Source organism: Coregonus lavaretus, assembly GCF_964263955.1.
Source record: "Coregonus lavaretus genome assembly, contig: HAP1_SCAFFOLD_998, whole genome shotgun sequence".
NCBI lineage: Eukaryota > Metazoa > Chordata > Actinopteri > Salmoniformes > Salmonidae > Coregonus > Coregonus lavaretus.
This window is the reverse complement of record NW_028163081.1, coordinates 11,806-38,748: the sequence shown is the minus strand read 5'-3', so window position 1 is coordinate 38,748 and position 26,943 is coordinate 11,806. Positions and strand designations below refer to the sequence as shown.

The window sequence follows — 26,943 nt, the reverse complement described above, 5'->3', positions numbered from 1 at the left end:
TGTTTTACAGGGTCAGCCACAGTAGTACAGCGCCCCTGGAGCAAATCAGGTGTAAGTGCCTTGCTTAAGGGCACAGACAGATATTTACCTTGACTGCTCAGGATTTTGTTCCAGCAACCTTTCAGTTACTGGCCCCACTAGGTAATCTTACCATACCAGTTCACACCCTAACAGACGACACTGTTCAAGTGTTCAAATGTAGTCCGTGAAGAGGTATTAGGATTATGTACACAGCTATTCTGCCGTACAATTGCAAACTGCTGCTACACATTTGGTCAAAGATGAGTTCAGACCTAAATCAGGCTTCATAGTATCTGTTATATCTTGTGACAAAGTGTCCTGGTTCAATTATCTTCTGTTTCAGAGAAAATGGAGGGTCTAATTTGATGTAACTACAAAATCCCAGTAAAAACCAAGGAAACAGCAGTAAGTGAGGTTACTGCCATCTGGCTTTGTTCCACCATGTTCTACTGCAGTTACTACGGTTTTCCTTGGTATTCTATCAGGCTCTGAGTTCAGGCCATCCCGACCATCACACTCACCCTCACACACTCCATGAGACAGCCAGTGATCCAGTTATCACCAGAATAAACACGGCCCAATCACGGGGAAACATTATGGTTTAAGTCACATTGAAATGCAAATACCCAGATAATGGTAAGAAAGACAGCAAACAAAATATTGAAACGCTCGCTAACATAAAGAAAAGGACAGCATTGATAGTAATACAAAGTCACATAAGTATAAACATTCTCCGTGATGAAATAGTTCTTACCTTATGGATAAAAAAAGCTTGAGGGTTGCTACAATACAACATTCAAAACATGAAAACACAACTACATAACACCATTAAAAACAACAAGTAAACTGGATAAACACATTTAGATTTTTTAGATACTGCACTTTGCTTTTGCATGACCCATACAGCTGTTTAAGGTCATACAAAGGCAGAGTGCAGTATCAGCATTTAAGGGGTCATAGGTCAGATCAGTGGTCATAATAAGATGATACATCAGTGCATTTACACTTATCTACCTACGACATATTTGGCTGGACAGCAAAAACAACTTTAAAGCCTTTTTTGTCTTCAGTTGGACTGTTTTCTAGTTGATGCTCTTTGCCTTTGTAGGGCCGTTTATTCAAGCAGTCAACGGACAACAACTCTTAATGCCATCATGGGGAAAACACTTTTGAAAGCAGTTTTGGCCTTTGTTAAGGAATGGAATTAAGAATACAGTTGAAGTCTGAGGTTTACATACACCTTAACCAAATACATTTAAACTCTGTTTTTCACAATTCCTGACATTTAATCGTAGTCAATATTCCCTGTCTTAGGTCAGTTAGGATCACCACTTTATTTTAAGAATGTGAAATGTCAGAATAATAGTAGAGAGAATGATTTATTTCAGCTTTTATTTCTTTCATCACATTCCCAGTGGGTCAGAGGTTTACATACACTCAATTAGTATTTGGTAGCATTGCCTTTAAATTGTTTAACTTGGGTCAAACGTTTCGGGTAGCCTTCCACAAGCTTCCTACAATAAGTTGGGTGAATTTTGGCCCATTCCTCCTGACAGAGCTGGTGTAACTGAGTCAGGTATGTAGGCCTCCTTGCTCGCACACGCTTTTTCAGTTCTGCCCACAAATTTGCTATAGGATTGAGGTCAGGGCTTTGTGATGGCCACTCCAATACCTTGACATTGTTGTTTTAAGCCATTTTGCCACAACTTTGGAAGTATGCTTGGGGTCATTGTCCATTTGGAAGACCCATTTGCGACCAAGCTTTAACTTCCTGACTTATGTCTTGAGATGTTGCTTCAATATATCCACATCATGTTCCTTCCTCATGATGCCATCTATTTTGTGAAGTGCACCAGTCCCTCCTGCAGCAAAGCACCCCCACAGCATGATGCTGCCACCCCCGTGCGTCACGGTTGGGATGGTGTTCTTTGGCTTGCAAGCAATCCCCTTTTTCCTCCAAACATAATGATGGTCATTATGGCCAAACAGTTCTATTTTTGTTTAATCAGACCAGAGGACGTTTCTCCAAAAAGTACGATCTTTGTCCCCATGTGCAGTTGCAAACCGTAGTCTGGCTTTTTTATGGAGGTTTTGGAGCAGTGGCTTCTTCCTTGCTGAGCGGCCTTTCAGGTTATGTCAATATAGGACTCGTTTTGCTGTGGATATAGATACTTTTGTACCTGTTTCCTCCAACATCTTCACAAGGTCCTTTGCTGTTGTTCTGGGATTGATTTGCACTTTTCGGAACAAAGTACGTTCATCTCTAGGAGACAGAACGCGTCTCCTTCCTGAGCGGTATGACGGCTGCGTGGTCCCATGGTGTTTATACTTGCGTACTATTGTTTGTACAGATGAACGTGGTACCTAAATGCTATTTCCACAATTTTTCACATGAGTTTTTTAATCAGAAATGGTTGCTTATGGGTACCTTCAATATTACTGTTCTCAGATGTTTAATTCATAGATTTTAGATGTGTATTATTTTTAATTGCAAAACGCTATATATCCATTGTTTAGCTGAAATGGAATGTTCGTATCCTGTATATTTGACTGTATTATCTGGTTGTCTCACCTAGCTATCTTAAGATAAATGCACTTACTGTAAATCGCTCTGGGTAAGAGCATCTGCTAAACAGGTGGGGCTCTGCCCTGAATGACAGGTCACCACTGCTCCAAAGCAATTACATGTTGCACAGGAACCACTGACTCGCTGCATGTCTCTATTATCAAGACACCTGCTGGTACCTCTTAACTGGTTAGGACAGCTCATGAGGTGTCCTAAATATCTGCCAACTAGGGGGGACACTTGTGAATAAAGAGGCTTCATGCATAGCTTTAATTTATACCCATAAGAGTAGGACTAAAATGGCTTTATTCTCAGCACTTATACGACACATTTTCTACTCTGAGACGCTTTTTGGATATGGGCCCAGATCTCAAAATATTGTTTTAGAAAACGAAAAATTTTTGTTTGACATAATGAAACATGAATATTACTAATGTACCCGACTTTAAAGACTTGGTTTAGTTTATTGTGTTGCTCTGCTCATGTCCGCGTTCTGGAACTGTCCGCGTCCACGTACGGTTTGGCGTCAAGCATATTGTCCAGTTACGCGCAGAGTGGACTGAGGTGATCTTGGGGAACAACGACGGAGTTCGTTACAGTGTTGAGACACCGAAGTTTATTGTTCAATTTGCTTTTTTCATAATGGTCAGGGCAGCGGTGGTGTGTTCATTAGGGCGATATGGGCGACGCACTGCCAAACGGGAAAAGGAAGGGATTTTTTTTCTAATCAATTATATTACGGCAACAGTAGTTATCAGTGTTCTAATCTAGACGTCTGATCTGCCACTAAATGTCCAATCAGGCTAAAGTCGTGCTTCAAATGGCCCCGCCCCTTTTGGGGCGATTTCAGTCAGGTTGAAAATCGCCCCAGAAGTCTCTCATAGACTCTCATGTAAAATCTTTTTTTTTCAAATATCAGAGCTTTCAATACAATCTCTATGGGTTCCGGGAGGGCTTGCACTTACGCGCTTTCGTCATACGTAACATAACCATGAACGTAACTAAGAAAAGAGCGGGTAGCAGCGTCAATCAATTCACGTACTACTGTCAAGATGGCTAGCGTTCAGTGCAACTCGATTGTCTCTTTGAAAGAAGTTCCTTTTTGTCGGCGAACAAATCAAGATAAATTGGCAACGAAACAATTAGGACCTCCCAGACCAAATTTAATAATTCAACAGGTTTCTACTAAAGGGGGAAAGTCCTACACCTGAGGATTTTCCAAAAATTGGTACGAACGAAAAACCTGGCTAGCAGGCTGCGATGTAGCTAATGCAGTCTTCTGCTACCCCTGCTTACTCTTTCACCCTGAAGGCGGCACGGCAGACAGCACCGCTTGGACAGCGACTGGTGTAACGGACATGCACCATCTTTCAGAAAAGATTAAGAAACATGAGCTGTCAAAGACCCACATGGATAGCTGTTTGAGATTGTCTGCTTTGGGGAGAGTGAACATTGCCACTCAACTGGATGAGGGATACAGGCTAGCTGTCCGCCGCCACAACGATGAGGTTAGCAAGAACCGCCACATCCTCAGCCGGCTAATCCAGTGTGTGAAGTTTTGCGGAGTGTTTGAGTTAGCTTTGCGAGGCAAAGATGAAACTGAGGGCTCCACCAACCCTGGTATTTTTCTTGGACTTGTCAACTTTGTGGCACAATTAGATGAGGTGTTTTATGGAAATGCATATTGTTTATGTAGTGTTGAAGAATGTGAAAGAACACCCTTGATTATTTTTACTGTGATAACTTATTTTGCTTTTGTAAGCCAACACTTTTGAGATCAGTCAATAAATGCTTCTGGTATTGACTTATATGCTGCCCCTGTCTTCATGTTGTTGCTGGACATATCTTTTTTTAAATGTGTGTAGGTCACCTAAATCATCAGAAAAATTGCCCCCCCTGAGAATTTTTTCAGGAACCGCCACTGGGTCAGGGACAGTATGAGTGTAGCCAGATCCTTTTCACTCTCTATCCTTGTTTAATTGTGTGGTTCACCGGATTTGTCATCATCCTCGAGGGACAGACAAACCTCTACAATCTATGTGTTGTGATAATTGCATTGTTTGCTCTATAAACTGTTAGTTCATATGCACTAAACAACTATTGATTTAGAACCACGGAGAGTTAACGCAAGTCACTAAGAAAACAGGAGCTGCCTCCACTATTCCAGCACCATTTCAACTTCAACATTTCAACATTATTAAATCACCTCTGCTTAGTCTAATACAGTGACAACTGAAAGATACCAAAAACAATTCAGTCCAATCAACGTTAGCTAAATATGATGTGGCTGTCCATGGGTCTGATTTCTCTGTGTGTGTGTTGGTGCCAGTAGAGAAAACATGTTGACTCACTCTACTAGGAGAGAAACACCAATGACATCCTCCTCTTTCATGTTGACTCACTCTACTAGGAGAGAAACACCAATGACATCCTCCCCTTTCATGTTGACTCACTCTACTAGTAGAGAAACACCAATGACATCCTCCTTTCTTTCATGTTGATGATGTCGTGGAAATTCAACACAGGGACACACGAAGTCAAACTTAAATGAATTTAAGTTTAATTTAATATTGTTTATTAACAGTTAACTGGAGAGGTTCCAACCAACTCAATGCACCATAGTACACAGGTCGGTCAGAACATGGATTGGTTCCTGCTTGTGACTGGCTGTTATCCCGCAGGCTTAGTTTCCCAAGAAATTGAGCAATGTCTCCTATCTTAACTTCCAGAACATATTCTGGGCGTTCTGCCAGAGGGTCACAGTCACCTGCATGAACCAAAACAGAGTGAGAGAAGAGATAGCAATTTCTTCAGCAACAACATTCCAGCACAACAAAATGGTATATCACTCTGTCATACAGTACACACTTTTATTTGTTGTTGTCCTAGGCTACCTGGCTAAAAAGCTTGCTCGCTAGCCTAACTTCCATTCATTTGTATTTAAATTTTTATTTCACCTTTATTTAACCAGGTAAGCCAGTTGAGAACAAGTTCTCATTTACAACTGCGACCTGGCCAAGATAAAGCAAAGCAGTAAGATAAAACAACAACACTGTCACGATGTACTTGTGGATGTGGTGGTGAAGTCAGGTGCAGGACACAGCGAATAAGTCAAACAGCTTTACTTGACTGAATACACAATACAGAAAATAAATGGCCTCAAAACACAGGAGGCGAAAACCTACGCGCAACGCGTAAAACACTAAAGCACAACATAAACCAACAGACAAACGACATGCGGACAACAACACACAACTCCAAAACATAACACAGGGAAACTTATAGGTGACATAATCAGGACAGAATACGAAACAGGTGCACTAAACTAGACATGACCAAACGAACATCGAAACATCAAACGGTGGCAGCTAGTACTCCGGGGACGACGAACGCCGAAGCCTGCCCGAGCAAGGAGGAGGAGCAGCCTCGGCGGTATTCGTGACAAACACAGAGTTACATATGGGGTAAACAAAACGTAAAGTCAAAAATACAACAGAAAATATATATACAGTGTGTGCAAATGTAGCAAGTTATGGAGGTAAGGCAATAAATAGGCCATAGTGCAAAATAATTACAATTAGTATTAACACTGGATTGATAGATGTGCAAGAGATGATGTGTAAATAGAGATACTGGTGTGCAAATTAGCAAAATAAATAACAATATAGGGATGAGGTAGTTGGGTGGGCTAATTACAGATGGGCTGTGTACAGGTGCAGTGATCGGTAAGGTGCTCTGACAACTGATGCTTAAAGTTAGTGAGGGAGATAAGAGTCTCCAGCTTCAGAGATTTTTGCAGTTCGTTCCAGTCATTTGCAGCAGAAAACTGGAAGGAATGGCGGCCAAAGGAGGTGTTGGCTTTGGTGATGACTAGTGAGATATACCTGCTGGAGCGCATACTACGGGTGGGTGTTGCTATGGTGACCAATGAGCTAAGATAAGACAGAGATTTGCCTAGCAGTGATTTATAGATGACCTGGAGCCAGTGGGTTTGGCAACGAATATGTAGTGAGGACCAGCCAACAAGAGCGTACAGGTCACAGTGGTGGGTAGTATATGGGGCTTTGGTGACAAAACGGATGGCACTGTGATAGACTACATCCAATTTGCTGAGTAGAGTGTTGGAGGCTATTTTGTTAATGACATCGCCAAAGTCAAGGATCGGTAGGATAGTCAGTTTTATGAGGGCATGTTTGGCAGCATGAGTGAAGGAGGCTTTGATGCGAAATAGGAAGCCGATTCTAGATTTCACTTTAGATTGGAGATTCTTAATGTGAGTCTGGAAGGAGAGTTTACAGTCTAACCAGACACCTAGGTATTTGTAGTTGTCCACATACTCTAGGTCAGACCCGCCGAGAGTAGTGATTCTAGTCGGGTGGGCGGGTGCAAGCAGCGTTCGATTGAAGAGCATGCATTTAGTTTTACTAGTGTTTAAGAGCAGTTGGAGGCTACGGAAGGAGTGTTGTATGGCGTTGAAGCTCGCTTGGAGGTTTGTTAACACAGTGTCCAATGAAGGGCCAGATGTATACAAAATGGTGTCTTCTGCTTAGAGGTGGATCTGAGAGTCACCAGCAGTAAGAGCGACATCATTGATATACACAGAGAAAAGAGTCGGTCCAAGAATTGAACCCTGTGGCACCCCCATAGAGACTGCCATAGGTCCAGATAACAGGCCCTCCGATTTGACACATTGAACTCTATCTGAGAAGTAGTTGGTGAACCAGGTGAGGCAGTCATTTGAGAAACCAAGGCTATTTAGTCTGCCAATAAGAATGCGGTGGTTGACAGAGTCGAAAGCCTTGGCCTGGTCAATGAAGACGGCTGCACAGTACTGTCTATTATCGATCGCGGTTATAATATCGTTTAGGACCTTGAGCGTGGCTGAGGTGCACCCATGACCAGCTCGGAAACCGTATTGCATAGCGGAGAAGGTACGGTGGGATTAGAAATGGTCGGTGATCTGTTTGTTAACTTGGCTTTCAAAAACGTTCGAAAGGCAGGACAGGATGTATATATGTCTGTAGCAGTTTGGATCTAGAGTGTCACCCCCTTTGAAGAGGGGGATGACCGCTGCAGCTTTCCAATCTCTGGGGATCTCAGACGTTACGAAAGAGAGGTTGAACAGGCTAGTAATAGGGGTTGCGACAATTTCAGAGGCTATTTTTAGAAATAAAGTGTCCAGATTGTCTAGCCCAGATGATTTGTAGGGGTCCAGATTTTGCAGCTCTTACAGAATATCAGCTGTCTGAATTTATGTGAAGGAGAAGCGGGGGGGGGGGGGGGGGGGGCATGGGCAAGTTGCAGCGGAGGGTGCAGAGCTGGTGGCCGGGGTAGTGGTAGCCAGGTGGAAAGCATGGCCAGCCATAGCAAAATGCTTGTTGAAATTCTCGATTATTGTAGATTTATCGGTGGTGATAGTGTTTCCTAGCCTCAGTGCAGTGGGCAGCTGGGAGGAGGTGCTCTTATTCTCCATGGACTTTACAGTGTCCAAAAACGTTTTGGAGTTAGTGCTACAGGATGCACATTTCTGTTTGAAAAAGCTAGCCTTTGCTTTCCTAACTGCTCGTGTATATTGGTTCCTAACTTCCCTGAAAAGTTGCATATCACAGGGGCTAATCGATGCTAATGCAGTACACCACATGATGTTTTTGTGCTGGTCAAGGGCAGTCAAGTCTGAGGAGAACCAGGGGCTATATCTGTTCTTGTTCTGAATTTTTTTAATGGGGCATGCTTATTTAAGATTGAGAGGATAGCACTTTTAAAGAACGTTCATGGGCAACGTTAGCTAGTTAACATTAGCCATCTACATCTAGCTACATATTGAACTTCCATCCTCTCAGGCCAGGGGCACAACAATGTATTAATGAATGGTTGGATCAGAATCAGCGTTATAATCATTAGCCAGTATAGAGAATTAAGTAAATCCACAAGTTCAAATCCCTATCTCCATCCATGGCTAATTTAGGAAAAGGTCAATTTTAGATTACACCGGAGGACAACAACACAACGAGATGCAACCATTTAAGTTTTTTTTTTCTCAATGACGTATGCTCTCAATGCTATTTGATAGGAGTGAAGCCAAAATCCAAATTGGCTTCCCTTGATACTTTTTTGGGGACCATTCACAGTCGAGCTCACTCAGTTTAGCTCAATGCTGATTGGCTATAATTGTATATATTTCTTAATCAAGGGAGGCCAAATGCTCGCTGGCTTCACTTGCATTCAATGCTACAGGCGGCAACAATGTCATACTATTTTGGACCAGACAGCATCAGATAGATGGCCTACACATAGAGAGACAGAGGGGCGCTGTTTCACTCGCTCGGATGCTTTCTCCGGTGAGATACATCCAGCCTCTTGCGAACTGAAGGAAAATGATGAAACACAGAGAGACGGAAAATAAATAATTTTAGATTAAGGCTGTAACACAACAACATGTGGAATAAGTCAAGGGGTATGAATACTTTCTGAAGGCACTGGTACCTGTTTCCAACTAGCTTCAGCTTTCTAGGGTTCTAGGTTGGGAAAGTATTGTTAGCTACAGTAGGTTTTCCCCCGGTTTCACCTGTCTACAGGGTTTGCTCCATATCTGATATATGATTGTACAATTGGAATACTGTGGATTTGTTATATACAGTGCATTCGGAAAGTATTTAGATCCCGTGAATTTTCCACATTTTGTTACGTTACAGCCTTATTCTAAAATGGATGAAAAAATAAATAATCCTCATCAATCTACACACAGTACCCCGTAATGACAAAACAAAAATTACTTTTACAAAAGTATTCAGAACCTTTACTCAGTACTTTGTTGAAGCACCTTTGGCAGCGATTACAGCCTCAAGTCTTCTTGGGTATGACGCTACAATCTTGGCATACCTGTATTTGGGTAGTTTCTCCCATTCTTCTCTGCAGATCCTCTCAAGCTCTGTCAGGTTTGATGAGGAGCGTCGCTGCACAGCTATTTTCAGGTCTCTCCAGAGATGTTCCATCGGGTTCAAGTCCGGACTCTGGCTGGGCCACTCAAGGTCATTCAGAGACTTATACCGAAGCCACTTCTGCGTTGTCTTGGCTGTGTGCTTACCATCGTTGTCCTATTGGAAGGTGAACGTTCACCCCAGTCTGAGGTCCTGAGTGCTCTGGAGCAGGTTTTCATCAAGGATCTCTATGTACTTTGCTTTGCTCTGTTCATCTTTCCCTCGATCCTGACTAGTCTCCCAGTCCCTGCCGCTGAAAAACATCCCCACAGCATGATGCTGCCACCACCATGCTTCACCATAGGGATGGTGCCAGGTTACCTCCAGACAAGACGCTTGGCATTCAGGCCAAAGAGTTCAATCTTGGTTTCATCAGATCAGAGAATCTTGTCTGAGAGTCTTTAGGTGCCTTTTGGCAAACTCCAAGCGGGCTGTCATGTGCCTTTTACTGAGGAGTGGCTTCTGTCTGGCCACTCTACCATAAAGGCCTGATTGGTGGAGTGCTGCAGAGATGGTTGTCCTTCCGGAAGGTTCTACCATCTCCACAGAGGAACTCTGGAGCTCTGTCAGAATGACCATCGGATTCTTGGTCACCTCCCTGACCAAGGCCCTTCTCCCCTGATTGCTCATATATATATATATATATATATATAGACCACCTGATAGAACCCAGGTCTTATCTCTCTATCACTACTAACCACTACTACTGACACTATATATATAGACCACCTGATAGAACCCAGGTCTTATCTCTCTATCACTACTCACCACTACTACTGCCACTATATATATAGACCACCTGATAGAACCCAGGTCTTATCTCTATATCAGTACTAACCACTACTACTGCCACTATATTTATAGACCACCTGATAGAACCCAGGTCTGATCGCTCTATCACTACTAACCACTACTACTGCCACTATATATATAGACCACCTGATAGAACCCAGGTCTGATCGCTCTATCACTACTAACCACTACTACTGCCACTATATATATAGACCACCTGATAGAACCCAGGTCTTATCTCTCTATCAGTACTAGCCACTACTACTGCCACTATATATATAGACCACCTGATAGAACCCAGGTCTTATCTCTCTATCACTACTAGCCACTACTACTGCCACTAAATATATAGACCACCTGATAGAACCCAGGTCTTATCTCTCTATCAGTACTAACCACTACTACTGCCACTATATATATAGACCACCTGATATAACCCAGGTCTGATCTCTCTATCAGTACTAACCACTACTACTGCCACTATATACTGTTGAAGTCGGAAGTTTACATTTGAACTCAGTTTTTCACAATTCCTGACATTTAATCCTAGTAAAAATTCCCTGTTTTAGGTCAGTTAGGATCACCACTTTATTTTAAGAATGTGAAATGTCAGAATACTAGCAGAGAGAATTATTTATTTCAGCTTTTATTTCTTTCATCACATTCCCAGAGGGTCAGAAGTTTACATACACTCAATTAGTATTTGGTAGCATTGCCTTTAAATTGTATAACTTGGGTCAAACGTTCCGGGTAGCCTTCCACAAGCTTCCCACAATAAGTTGGGTGAATTTTGGCCCATTCATCTTGACAGAGTTGGTGTAACTGAGTCAGGTTTGTAGGCCTCCTTGCTCACACACACTTTTTCAGTTCTGCCACACATTTTCTATAGGATTGAGGTCAGGGCTTTGTGATGGCCACTCCAATACCTTGAATTGTTGTCCTTAAGCCATTTTGCCACAACTTTGGAAGTATGCTTGGGGTCATTGTCCATTTGGAAGACCCATTTGCGACCAAGCTTTAACTTCCTGACTGATGTCTTGAGATGTTGCTTCAATATATCCACATACATGATGCCATCTATTTTGTGAAGTGCACCAGTCCCACCTGCAGCAAAGCACCCCAACAGCATAATGCTGCCACCCCCCTGATTCACGGTTGGGATGGTGTTCTTCGGCTTGCAAGCAACCCCCTTTTTCCTCCAAACATAACGATGGTCATTGTGGGCAAACAGTTCTATTTTTGTTTCATCAGACCAGAGGACATTTCTTCAAAAAGTAAGATCTTTGTCCCCATGTGCAGTTGTAAACTGCAGTCTGGATTTTTTATGGTGGTTTTGGAGCAGTGGCATCTTCCTTGCTGAGCAGCCTTTCAGGTTATGTCGATATATAGGACTCGTTTTACTGTGGATATAGATACTTTTGTACCTGTTTCCTCCAGCATCTTCACAAGGTCCTTTGCTGTTGTTCTGGGATTGATTTGCACTTTTCGCACCAAAGTACGTTCATCTCTAGGAGACAGAATGCGTCTCCTTCCTGAGCGGTATGACGGCTGCGTGGTCCCATGGTGTTTATACTTGCGTACTACTGTTTGTACAGATGAACATGGTACCTTCAGGCATTTGGAAATTGCTCGCAAGGATGAACCAGACTTGTGGAGGTCTACAACTTTTTTTCTGAGGTCTTGGCTGATTGCTTTTGATTTTCCCATGATGTCAAGCAAAGAGGCACTGAGTTTGAAGGTAGGCCTTGAAATACATCCACAGGTACACCTCCAATTGACTCAAATTATGTCAATTAGCCTATCAGAAGCTTCTAAAGCCATGACATCATTTTCTGGAATTTCCCAAGCTGTTTAAAGGCACAGTCAACTTAGTGTATGTAAACTTCTGACCCACTGGAATTGTGATACAGTGAATTATAAGTTAAATAATCTGTCTGTAAACAATTGTTGGAAAAATTACTTGTGTCATGCACAAAGTAGATGTCTTAACCGACTTGCCAAAACTATAGTTTGTTAACAAGACATTTGTGGAGTGGTTGAAAAACGAGTTTTAATGTCTCCAACCTAAGTGTATGTAAACTTCCGACTTCAACTGTATGTATTAAAAATGTATTACATTTGACACTGTACAACCCAGATTTCTATTTCTATGAGAGTGAGGCAATCTCTGATATTAAACAGTCAATTGATAGATTTTAAACAAATACATGTCTGTCATTTTACAACCAACCCCATGCCATGATTAGATAGTGAAATAACACATCAATCTCTTTCCAAGTTTTTATAAACAATAAAATCTAATTTACCAACATTTCTGAAAATGGATATATAGCGTTTTGGAATGAAACTCTTGTTTCCCCATCTGAGCTCAGAGTAGATGAGAGATGTAATGTTTGTCTCTGTTGTGTTGAAGCCCAATCAAGCAGGAGAGACCAGCCTCCCCTGTACCCAGCTGTGTGTCCATGAAGAGTGACCGGTCTATGGCTCACCCTCTATCCTTCAGAGAGGGAGACTTTTCTACTCAACAAAGGTAAGAAGAACTCATGGGTCATGGTCAGTGAGTTAAACAACACTGTCTCTAGTCATTTCTCCTCTCCCATTTTACCATTTATTTTACCACTGCACATTGACTCAGTACTGGTACTCCTTGTATATAGTGTAGTTATTACCTCAACTACCTGGTACCCTGCACATTGACTCAGTACTGGTACTCCTTATAGCCTCATTATTGTTATTTCATTGTGTTACTATTTCCTTTTTTTATTTAGCTTATATAGCGGTTATAGAGGTTGCAACACGTCAGCATCTCAGAAGTAAATGTCAGTTGGCTTTTCATAGCCGAGCATTCAGAGGTTGAGACAGCAGGTGTGGGAGAGAGAGAGAGAGAGAGAGAGGGAGGAGAGAGAGAGAGAGAGAGAGAGAGAGAGAGAGAGAGAGAGAGAGAGAGAGAGAGAACAGCAGGTTTGGGACAAGGTATCACGTCCGATGAACAGGTCAGGTTTCCATAGCCGCAGGCAGACCAGCAGAAACTGGATAAGCAGCACGACAAGTTTGGATGTCCGGTGGAGCATGTATCGATACTGATATGGTCGAAAGAAAGGGGAGCGCTGCTCTCGGATCAGCTTTCTCCATTCAAATCTTTCCTTAACATTATAATTATTGCACAGTGCTGATAACAGATCAGCTCCTAGATAGATATTATCACCTACAGCTGCAAATATTGAGGTAGTTTATTCTAGTGCTTACACAATACAAATGCACTAAATCACAGATTTGGCACATCATTGTTCACATGTTAGGCTACACATCATGAAATATATTGAGACAAATTACAGACAGTAGCCTACAAGTAGCAAAATAGAACTCAATGGATTGAACATGAAACGTATTTCGATTTGATTGAAATAGGACTATAGCCTACTGTTTATATTTTAATGCAGTCATCTCGGTTTTCATTTGAAGCATCATTTCATACGTCGCTTGTTTGCATCAATTGCAAAGACATTTGCAACTTTGTAGTTGTAGATCAACCTTGTTCTGAATTTATCGGCGGTCACAGAGAGACGGATGAACCATGTGATTCTATGTTTAGCGGAGATCTTCTGTGTATAAAGTGACGCGAGAGGGCAAAAAAGCATCTAACGATGCACTTGGCTATTCTACGTTAATAACGATGGTTTTGGGAAACAGCTCAGAGATTTAACAATGCTCCTATGAAGGTTTTAATGATGAACTTGGCTTTAAGATGCCCTGGATAAAAACATCTGCTAAATGACTAAAATGTTGAACGTAAATGTTTTCTTTGACTGGTTCTGTATATGTATTACAAATGTAGTTATTTGTTACATTTGACTGTGTGCATCCCATATTTTTATTTCTATGAGAGCGAGGCAATCTCTGACATTAAACCATCAAGTAAGTCATTTTACAACCAACCCCATGCCATGATTAGATAGTGAAAGAACACACCAATCTCTTTCCAAATTTTTTTAAACAATAAAATCTAATTGACCAACATTTCTGAAAATGGATATTTATCGTTTTGGAATGAAACTCTTGTTTCCCCATCTGAGCTCAGAGTAGATGAGAGATGTAATGTTTGTCTCTGTTGTGTTGAAGTCCGTTCAAGCAGGAGAGACCAGCCTCCCCTGTACCCAGCTGTGTGTCCATGAAGAGTGACTGGTCTATGCATCATCCTATAATGTTTAGAGAGGGAGACTTTTCTACTGAACAACGGTAAGAAGAACTCATGGGTCATGGTCAGTGAGTTAAACAACACTGTCTCTAGTCATTTCTCCTCTCCCATTTTCCCATTTCTTTTTGTTGTTTTCAGAATCCATAGGCTAATCCTTTTTTTTCCATTTTCATAGTCCTAAAACAATATTAAACTAACACAACATTCCCTCCCTGTGTGTGTGTGTGTGTGTGTGTGTGTGTGTGTGTGTGTGTGTGTGTGTGTGTGTGTGTGTGTGTGTGTGTGTGTGTGTGTGTGTGAGTGTGTGTGCACTCCCTGGATGAGGAGATGTAATCTCTATCCTGATTGACGTGTCACTTTTCTCCCTACCTACATGTACATATTACCTCAACTACCTGGTACCCCTGCACATTGACTCAGTACTGGTATTCCTTATAGCCTCATTACTACCTCAACTACCTGGTACTCCTGCACATTGACTCAGTACTGGTACTTCTTGTATATAGTCTCATTACTACCTCAACTACCAGGTACCCTGCACATTGACTCAGTACTGGTACTCCTAGTATATAGTCTAGTTATTACCTCAACTACCTGGTACCCCTGCACATTGACTCAGTACTGGTACTCTTTGTATATAGTCTCATTACTACCTCAACTACCTGGTACCCTGCACATTGACTCAGTACTGGTACTCCTTGTATATAGTCTAGTTATTAACTCAACTACCTGGTACCCCTGCTCATTGACTCAGTACTGGTACTCCTTATATATAGTCTAGTAAATACCTCAACTACCTGGTACCCCTGCACATTGACTCAGTACTGGTACTCCTTGTATATTGTCTAGTTATTACCTCAACTACCTGGTACCCCTGTACATTGACTCAGTACTGGTACTCCTTATAGCCTCATTACTACCTCAACTACCTGGTACCCCTGCATATTGACTCAGTACTGGTACTCCTTATATATAGTCTAGTTATTACCTCAACTACCTGGTACCCCTGCACATTGACTCAGTACTGGTACTCCTTGTATATAGTCTAGTTATTACCTCAACTACCTGGTACCCCTGTACATTGACTCAGTACTGGTACTCCTTATAGCCTCATTACTACCTCAACTACCTGGTACCCCTGCACATTGACTCAGTACTGGTACTCCTTATATAGAGTCTAGTTATTATCTCAACTACCTGGTACCCTGCACATTGACTCAGTACTGGTACTCCTTGTATATAGTCTAGTTTTTACCTCAACTACCTGGTACCCCTGCACATTGACTCAGTACTGGTACTCCTTCTATATAGTCTAGTTATTACCTCAACTACCTGGTACCCATGTACATTGACTCAGTACTGGTACTCCTTGTATATAGTCTAGTTATTACCTCAACTACCTGGTACCCCTGCACATTGACTCAGTACTGGTACTCCTTGTATATAGTCTAGTTATTACCTCAACTACCTGGTACCCCTGCATATTGACTAAGTACTGGTACTCCTTATATATAGTCTAGTTATTACCTCAACTACCTGGTACCCCTGTATATTGACTCAGTACTGGTACTCCTTGTATATAGTCTAGTTATTACCTCAACTACCTGGTACCTCTGCACTTTGACTCAGTACTGGTACTCCTTATATATAGTCTAGTTATTACCTCAACTACCTGGTACCCCTGCACATTGACTCAGTGCTGGTACTCCTGTTATATAGTCTAGTTATTACCTCAACTACCTGGTACCCCTGCATATTGACTCAGTACTGGTACTCCTTATATATAGTATAGTTATTACCTCAACTACCTGGTACCCCTGCACATTGACTCAGTACTGGTACTCCTTGTACATAGTCTAGTTATTACCTCAACTACCTGGTACCCCTGTACATTGACTCAGTACTGGTACTCCTTATAGCCTCATTACTACCTCAACTACCTGGTACCCCTGCACATTGACTCAGTACTGGTACTCCTTATATAGAGTCTAGTTATTATCTCAACTACCTGGTACCCTGCACATTGACTCAGTACTGGTACTCCTTGTATATAGTCTAGTTATTACCTCAACTATCTGGTACCCCTGCACATTGACTCAGTACTGGTACTCCTTCTATATAGTCTAGTTAATACCTCAACTACCTGGTACCCATGTACATTGACTCAGTACTGGTACTCCTTGTATATAGTCTAGTTATTACCTCAACTACCTGGTACCCCTGCACATTGACTCAGTACTGGTACTCCTTGTATATAGTCTAGTTATTACCTCAACTACCTGGTACCCCTGCATATTGACTAAGTACTGGTACTCCTTATATATAGTCTAGTTATTACCTCAACTACCTGGTACCCCTGTACATTGACTCAGTACTGGTACTCCTTGTATATAGTCTAGTTATTACCTCAACTACCTGGTATTCTGCACATTGACTCAGTACTGGTACTCCTTCTATATAGTCTAGTTATTACCTCAACTACCTGGTACCCCTGCACATTGACTCAGTACTGGTACTCCTACTTTATAGTCTAGTTATTACCTCAACTACCTGGTACCCCTGCACATTGACTCAGTACTGGTACTCCTTATATATAGTCTAGTTATTACCTCAACTACCTGGTACCTCTGCACATTGACTCAGTACTGGTACTCCTGGTATATAGTCTAGTTATTACCTCAACTACCTGGTACCCCTGCATATTGACTAAGTACTGGTACTCCTTATATATAGTCTAGTTATTACCTCAACTACCTGGTACCCCTGCACATTGACTCAGTACTGGTACTCCTTGTATATAGTCTAGTTATTACCTCAACTACCTGGTACCCCTGCACATTGACTCAGTACTGGTACTCCTTCTATATAGTCTAGTTATTACCTCAACTACCTGGTACCCCTGTACATTGACTCATTACTGGTACTCCTTGTCTATAGTCTAGTTATTACCTCAACTACTTTGTACCCCTGCACATTGACTCAGTACTGGTACTCCTTATATATAGTCTAGTTATTACCTCAACTACCTGGTACCCCTTTACATTGACTCAGTACTGGTACTCCTTGTATATAGTCTAGTTATTACCTCAACTACCTGGTACCCCAGCACATTGACTCAGTACTGGTAATCCTTGTATATAGTCTAGTTATTACCTCAACTACCTGGTACCCCTGTACATTGACTCAGTACTGGTAGTCCTTATAGCCTCATTACTACCTCAACTACCTGGTACCCTTGCACATTGACTCAGTACTGGTATTCCTTATATCCTCATTACTACTTCAACTACCTGGTACCCCTGCATATTGACTCAGTACTGGTACTCCTTGTATATAGTCTAGTTATTACCTCAACTACCTGGTACCCCTGCACATTGACTCAGTACTGGTACTCCTTGTATATAGTCTAGTTATTACCTCAACTACCTGGTACCCCTGCACATTGACTCAGTACTGGTCCTCCTTCTATATAGTCTAGTTATTACCTCAACTACCTGGTACCCCTGTACATTGACTCAGTACTGGTACTCCTTGTCTATAGTCTAGTTATTACCTAAACTACTTTGGACCCCTGCACATTGACTCAGTACTGGTACTCCTTGTATATAGTCTAGTTATTACCTCAACTACCTGGTACCCCTGTACATTGACTCAGTACTGGTACTCCTTGTATATAGTCTAGTTATTACCTCAACTACCTGGTACCCCAGCACATTGACTCAGTACTGGTACTCCTTGTATATAGTCTAGTTATTACCTCAACTACCTGGTACCCCTGGACATTGACTCAGTACTGGTACTCCTTGTCTATAGTCTAGTTATTACCTCAACTACTTTGTACCCCTGCACATTGACTCAGTACTGGTACTCCTTGTATATAGTCTAGTTATTACCTCAACTACCTGGTACCCCTTTACATTGACTCAGTACTGGTACTCCTTGTATATAGTCTAGTTATTACCTCAACTACCTGGTACCCCAGCACATTGACTCAGTACTGGTACTCCTTGTATATAGTCTAGTTATTACCTCAACTACCTGGTACCCCTGTACATTGACTCAGTACTGGTACTCCTTATAGCCTCATTACTACCTCAACTACCTGGTACCCTTGCACATTGACTCAGTACTGGTACTCCTTATATATAGTCTAGTTATTATGTCAACTACCTGGTACCCCTGCACATTGACTCAGTACTGCTACTCCTTGTATATAGTCTAGTTATTACCTCAACTACCTGGTACCCCTGTACATTGACTCAGTATTGGTACTCCTTATATATAGTCTAGTTATTATCTCAAATACCTGGTACCCCTGTACATTGACTCAATACTGGTACTCCTTGCATATAGTCTAGTTATTACCTCAACTACCTGGTACCCCTGCATATTGACTAAGTACTGGTACTCCTTATATATAGTCTAGTTATTACCTCAACTACCTGGTACCCCTGCACATTGACTCAGTACTGGTACTCCTACTTTATAGTCTAGTTATTACCTCAACTACCTGGTACCCCTGCACATTGACTCAGTACTGGTACTCCTTATATATAGTCTAGTTATTACCTCAACTACCTGGTACCTCTGCACATTGACTCAGTACTGGTACTCCTGGTATATAGTCTAGTTATTACCTCAACTACCTGGTACCCCTGCACATTGACTCAGTACTGGTACTCCTTCTATATAGTCTAGTTATTACCTCAACTACCTGGTACCCCTGCACATTGACTCAGTACTGGTACTCCTTGTATATAGTCTAGTTATTACCTCAACTACCTGGTACCCCTGCACATTGACTCAGTACTGGTACTCCTTCTATATAGTCTAGTTATTACCTCAACTACCTGGTACCCCTGTACATTGACTCATTACTGGTACTCCTTGTCTATAGTCTAGTTATTACCTCAACTACTTTGTACCCCTGCACATTGACTCAGTACTGGTACTCCTTATATATAGTCTAGTTATTACCTCAACTACCTGGTACCCCTTTACATTGACTCAGTACTGGTACTCCTTGTATATAGTCTAGTTATTACCTCAACTACCTGGTACCCCAGCACATTGACTCAGTACTGGTACTCCTTGTATATAGTCTAGTTATTACCTCAACTACCTGGTACTCCTGTACATTGACTCAGTACTGGTAGTCCTTATAGCCTCATTACTACCTCAACTACCTGGTACCCTTGCACATTGACTCAGTACTGGTATTCCTTATATCCTCATTACTACTTCAACTACCTGGTACCCCTGCATATTGACTCAGTACTGGTACTCCTTGTATATAGTCTAGTTATTACCTCAACTACCTGGTACCCCTGCACATTGACTCAGTACTGGTACTCCTTGTATATAGTCTAGTTATTACCTCAACTACCTGGTACCCCTGCACATTGACTCAGTACTGGTCCTCCTTCTATATAGTCTAGTTATTACCTCAACTACCTGGTACCCCTGTACATTGACTCAGTACTGGTACTCCTTGTCTATAGTCTAGTTATTACCTAAACTAATTTGTACCCCTGCACATTGACTCAGTACTGGTACTCCTTGTATATAGTCTAGTTATTACCTCAACTACCTGGTACCCCTGTACATTGACTCAGTACTGGTACTCCTTGTATATAGTCTAGTTATTACCTCAACTACCTGGTACCCCAGCACATTGACTCAGTACTGGTACTCCTTGTATATAGTCTAGTTATTACCTCAACTACCTGGTACCCCTGGACATTGACTCAGTACTGGTACTCCTTGTCTATAGTCTAGTTATTACCTCAACTACTTTGTACCCCTGCACATTGACTCAGTACTGGTACTCCTTGTATATAGTCTAGTTATTACCTCAACTACCTGGTACCCCTTTACATTGACTCAGTACTGGTACTCCTTGTATATAGTCTAGTTATTACCTCAACTACCTGGTACCCCAGCACATTGACTCAGTACTGGTACTCCTTGTATATAGTCTAGTTATTACCTCAACTACCTGGTACCCCTGTACATTGACTCAGTACTGGTACTCCTTATAGCCTCATTACTACCTCAACTACCTGGTACCCTTGCACATTGACTCAGTACTGGTACTCCTTATATATAGTCTAGTTATTATGTCAACTACCTGGTACCCCTGCACATTGACTCAGTACTGCTACTCCTTGTATATATGTCTAGTTATTACCTCAACTACCTGGTACCCCTGTACATTGACTCAGTATTGGTACTCCTTATATATAGTCTAGTTATTATCTCAAATACCTGGTACCCCTGTACATTGACTCAATACTGGTACTCCTTGTATATAGTCTAGTTATTACCTCAACTACCTGGTACCCCTGCACATTGACTCAGTACTGGTACTCCTTGTATATTGTTTAGTTATTACCTCAACTACCTGGTACCCCTGCACATTGACTCAGTACTGGTACTCCTTGTATATAGTCTCATTACTACCTCAACTACCTGGTACCCCTGTACATTGACTCAGTACTGGTACTCCTTATAGCCTCATTACTACCTCAACTACCTGGTACCCCTGCACATTGACTCAGTACTGGTACTCCTTGTATATAGTCTAGTTATTACCTCAACTACCTGGTACCCCTGCACATTGACTCAGTACTGGTACTCCATATATATAGTCTATTTATTACCTCAACTACCTGGTACCCCTGCACATTGACTCAGTATTGGTACTCCTTGTATATAGTCTAGTTATTAACTCAACTACCTGGTACCCCTACACATTGACTCAGTACTGGTACTCCTTGTATATAGTCTAGTAATTACCTCAACTACCTGGTACCCCTGGACATTGACTCAGTACTGGTACTCCTTATAGCCTCATTATTGATATTTCATTGTGTTACTATTTCCTTTTTTTATTTAGCTAATATTTATTACACTATATATATATATATATATATATATATATATATATATATATATATATATATATATATGCCATTTAGCAGACGCTTTTATCCAAAGCGACTTACAGTCATGCGTGCATACATTTTTGTGTATGGGTGGTCCAGGGGATCGAACCCACTTTTTAACTGCATTGTTGGAAAAGGGCTCGTAAGTAAGCATTTCACGGTAAAGTGTACACCTGTTGTATTCAGCGCATGTGAGAAATACAATTTGATTTGAAGGTCATTGGCAGAAACACGTCATTGGGTCTAACGGTCGTCTCGTTCCGAACAGCGCATGTTTGGATGTTGAAGCACTGTGGCTAGGAAAAACTCCCTAGGAAGGCAGGAACCTAGGAAGAAACCTAGAGAGGAACCAGGCTCTGAGGGGTGGCCAGTCCTCTTCTGGCTGTGCTTGGTGGAGATTATAAAATCAGCAAAAAAAGAAACGTCCTCTCACTGTCAACTGCATTTATTTTCAGCAAACTTAACATGTGTAAATATTTGTATGAACATAACAAGATTCAACAACTGAGACATAAACTGAACAAGTTCCACAGACATGTGACTAACAGAAATTGAATAATATGTCCCTGAACAAAGGGGGAGTCCAAATCAAAAGTAACAGTCAGTATCTGGTGTGGCCACCAGCTGCATTAAGTACTGCAGTGCATCTCCTCCTCATGGACTGCACCAGATTTGCCAGTTCTTGCTGTGTAATGTTATCCTATGCTTCCACCAAGGCACCTGCAAGTTCCCAGACATTTCTGGGGGGAATGGCCCTAGCCCTCACCCTCCGATCCAACAGGTCCCAGATGTGCTCAATGGGATTGAGATCCGGGCTCTCCGCTGGCCATGGCAGAACACTGACATTCCTGTCTTGCAGGAAATCACGCACAGAACGAGCAGTATGGCTGGTGGCATTGTCATGCTGGAGGGTCATGTCAGGATGAGCCTGCAGGAAGGGTACCACATGAGGGAGGAGGATGTCTTCCCTGTAACGCACAGCGTTGAGATTGCCTGCAATGACAACAAGCTCAGTCCGATGATGCTGTGACACACTGCCCCAGACCATGACGGACCCTCCACCTCCAAATCGATCCCGCTCCAGAGTACAGGACTCTGTGTAACGCTCATTCCTTCTACAATAAACGTGAATCTGACCATCACCCCTGGTGAGACAAAACCGCGACTCATCAGTGAAGAGCACTTTTTGCCAGTCCTGTCTGGTCCAGCGACGGTGTGTTTGTGCCCATATGTGACGTTGTTGCCGGTGATGTCTGGTAGGGGCCTGCCTTACAACAGGCCTACAAGCCCTCAGTCCAGCCTCTCTCAGCCTATTGCGGACATTCTGAGCAGTGATGGAGGGATTATGCTTTCGTGGTGTAACTCGGGCAGTTGTTGTTGCCATTGTGGTCCTCTGTACCTCAGCTGGTAGAGCACGGCGCTTGTAACGCCAAGGTAGTGGGTTCGATCCCCGGGACCACCCATACACAAAAATGTATGCACGCACGACTGTAAGTCGCCTTGGATAAAAGCGTCTGCTAAATGGCATATTATATTATTATTATTATTATTATTATTATTATTATTATCCTGTACCTGTCCCGCAGGTGTCATGTTTGGATGTATCGGTCCTGTGCAGGTGTTGTTACACGTGGTCTGCCACTGCGAGGATGATCAGCTGTCCGTCCTGTCTCCCTGTAGCGCTGTCTTAGGCGTCTCACAGTACGGACATTGCAATTTATTGCCCTGGCCACATCTGCAGTCCTCATGCCTCCTTGCAGCATGCCTAAGGCACGTTCACGCAGATGAGCAAGGACCCTGGGCATCTTTCTTTTGGTGTTTTTCAGAGTCAGTAGAAAGGCCTCTTTAGTGTCCTAAGTTTTCATAACAGTGAACTTAATTGCCTACCGTCTGTAAGCTGTTAGTGTCTTAACGACCGTTCCACAGGTGCATGATCATTAATTGTTTATGGTTCATTGAACAAGCATAGAAAACAGTGTTTAAACCCTTTACAATTAAGATATGTGAAGTTATTTGGATTTTTACGAATTATCTTTGAAAGACAGGGTCCTGAAAAAGGGACGTTTCTTTTTTTGCTGAGTTTACATTATAACCTAGCCTACTTTACATAACATAACATCTGTTACTTGTTGCAAAAAAAAACTTTCTGAATGTATCAATGATTTCATTTTTTACATTTTTAGTCATTTAGCAGACACTCTTATCCAGAGCGACTTACAGTTAGTTAGTGCATACATTATTTTTTTCATACTGGCCCCCCATGGGAATCAAACCCACAACCCTGGCATTGCAAACGCCATCCCTGCCGGCCAAACCCTCCCCTACCTTGGACGACGCTGGGCCAATTGTGCGCCGCCCCATGGGTCTCCCGGTCGCGGCCGGCTACGACAGAGCCTGGATTCGAACCAGGATCTCTAGTGGCACAGTCCTTAGACCACTGCGCCACTCGGGATTTCCCCTCAGATAAATCAAGCCCGTTTTAGCCCTTCTGTCTACATTCTCAGATACGTTTAGAAAAGAACAGATTCAAAGACAATAAATCGCCTACATTTAATGAATACAAGTAAGTGTGAGACATGGCCTTGTGTTGTTGCACTGTCTATGACTACCTTAACAAACAGTGACTTATTATTATTATTGACAGTTAACATGGAGAAGAGATGTCACAACCAGATGTTCATGTGATTGCATTAAATAACCTCACTGTTTGGATATGTCTGTTAGTAAATGTTTTATTTCTAAGAGATCATGAATAATAGAGAACAATGGACATTCTAGAATGAGTTGTCACTGTGTTCACCACAACCAACATGCTGCATCTCTGTTTAGGGGTCAGTGGTCTAAAATGAGTCTCTTTGGGAGACCTGACACCAAAACTAAGAGGTGAGCTGACAATATTGTTTAAGAATTTATATTCCAAAACGCTATATACAAAGAAAATTCACATTTGTGTTTTTTTCATCAGAAATGACTGCTTATTGGTTGGTACCTTCAATATTTCTGTTCTAGATTTGAGATGTGTATGAAAATTGGATTTTTTTTCAAAACGCTATATATCCAATGTTTAGCTGGAATGGGATGTTCGTATCCTGTATATTTGACTGTGATATGTGGTTGTCTCACTTAGCTATCTTAAGATAAATGCACTTACAGATGCCATATCTTAATTTGATCCAGTTTCTCACAGCAGAAATAGAAAGAATATCCTGCAGCAACAGGAAATTTGAATTATTATGTGGATTATAATTCATTAAAATATTTTGTAAAATCAAGTTTTTTAAAAGCTAAATTACACTATAATACGGCAATTGTATTGTAAGTCACTCTGGGCCCGGTTTCCCGATAGCGATGGAATTTAGGCTTACCAGTGTTTTAAGATGCATCTTTCCTACAACGGCTGAAGATGTAAGATGTATTTCCCACGCACCACGCAGAGAGAACGGTCGCTATAATGACTGAAAACACAACCGTGGGACAAACAAGTGGCATATTTCTGGGCAAGGGCGGTCCATTTAAAATTAATTCATTCTTCCCTCACCCTTTGCCCTGCAAATGTCAACTCATCATACGTCATGATACGTCATCAGAAGTGTCCACTCATCATACGTCATGATACGTCATCAGAAGTGTCCACTCATCATACGTCATGATACGTCATCAGAAGTGTCAACTCATCATACGTCATGATATGTCATCAGAAGTGTCCACTCATCATACGTCATGATACGTCATCAGAAGTGTCCACTCATCATACGTCATGATACGTCATCAGAAGTGTCCACTCATCATACGTCATGATACGTCATCAGAAGTGTCCACTCATCATACGTCATGATACGTCATCAGAAGTGTCAACTCATCATACATCATGATACGTCATCAGAAGTGTCCACTCATCATACGTCATGATACGTCATCAGAAGTGTCAACTCATCATACGTCATGATACGTCATCAGAAGTGTCAACTCATCATACATCATGATATGTCATCAGAAGTGTCCACTCATCATACGTCATGATATGTCATCAGAAGTGTCCACTCATCATACGTCATGATACGTCATCAGAAGTGTCAACTCATCATACGTCATGATATGTCATCAGAAGTGTCCACTCATCATACGTCATGATACGTCATCAGAAGTGTCCACTCATCATACGTCATGATACGTCATCAGAAGTGTCAACTCATCATACGTCATGATACGTCATCAGAAGTGTCCACTCATCATACGTCATGATACGTCATCAGAAGTGTCTACTCATCATACGTCATGATACGTCATCAGAAGTGTCAACTCATCATACATCATGATATGTCATCAGAAGTGTCCACTCATCATACGTCATGATATGTCATCAGAAGTGTCCACTCATCATACGTCATGATACGTCATCAGAAGTGTCAACTCATCATACGTCATGATATGTCATCAGAAGTGTCCACTCATCATATGTCATGATACGTCATCAGAAGTGTCAACTCATCATACGTCATGATACGTCATCAGAAGTGTCCACTTAACTTGAGGGCTGAGGGGAGAGGGAGTCTTTTAAGTGTTTGAAACGCTGCCATGGATAGTTTCGAAGTAACATTACCACATGATCAATGACGTCCGAAGCTTTGTTTAATCTCATGCTTTTTCAAACCATGTGCTGCAAAATGCGAGAGATCTCACTGATTTCGCCCTGGTGCCGGTGCTTTTTTCGAAGCAAAGTATTTTCCAAACACTGACCTCTACTGGACACCTTATTTACACATTTACTTTGATGTCTTCCAGTTTGTAGCCCCTGAATGGGAGCTCAGCAGGTAGGGACGGGGATTGGGATCAGACATCAACATAGGCACAAGATTCCCTGCTATAGTTGAACAATTATTTTCTGTGAAACTTCCCATTGTTGTTTAAATAATATGTTTTATTTAGTGTAGCCTATGATAATATTCTGTATTTAGTATCCTAAATAATACCACAGATGCATCGTTTTTGAAAACATAGTGAACCTGGAGGCAAAAAGCGAACCCCACATTCAAACTAAACATTGTTTATTAGCACTCAAAGTAGATGAGATAAATAATGTTTGTCTCTGTTGTGTTGAAGCCCAATCAAGCAGGAGAGACCAGCCTCCCCTGTACCCAGCTGTGTATCCATGAAGAGTGACTGGTCTATGGGTCATCCTATAGAGTTTAGAGAGGGAGACTTTTCTAGTGAACAAAGGTAAGAAGAACTTATGGGTCATGGTCAGTGAGTTAAACAACACTGTCTCTAGTCATTTCTCCTCTCCCATTTTCCCATTTATTTTTGTTGTTTTCATAATCCATAGGCTAATCCTTTTTTCCATTTTCATAGTCCTGAAACAATATTAAACAAACACAACATTCCCTCCCTGTGTGTGTGTGTGTGTGTGTGTGTGTGTGTGTGTGTGTGTGTACTCCCTGGATGAGG

The 26,943-nt window shown here is 41.8% G+C and overlaps 1 protein-coding gene across 1 annotated transcript; it reads left to right on the top strand.

Annotated features, from left to right (window-relative positions):
- Positions 1-8,627: 8,627 nt before the first annotated feature.
- On the top strand, positions 8,628-26,715 carry LOC311118507 (uncharacterized protein; the record flags this gene model as incomplete). The annotated part of the gene is made up of 5 exons (XM_084193299.1): positions 8,628-8,632; positions 12,770-12,886; positions 14,476-14,592; positions 24,328-24,381; positions 26,599-26,715. Coding segments are annotated over 5 exons (410 nt in total), but the record flags the coding sequence as incomplete, so codon positions are not given.
- Positions 26,716-26,943: the final 228 nt, after the last annotated feature.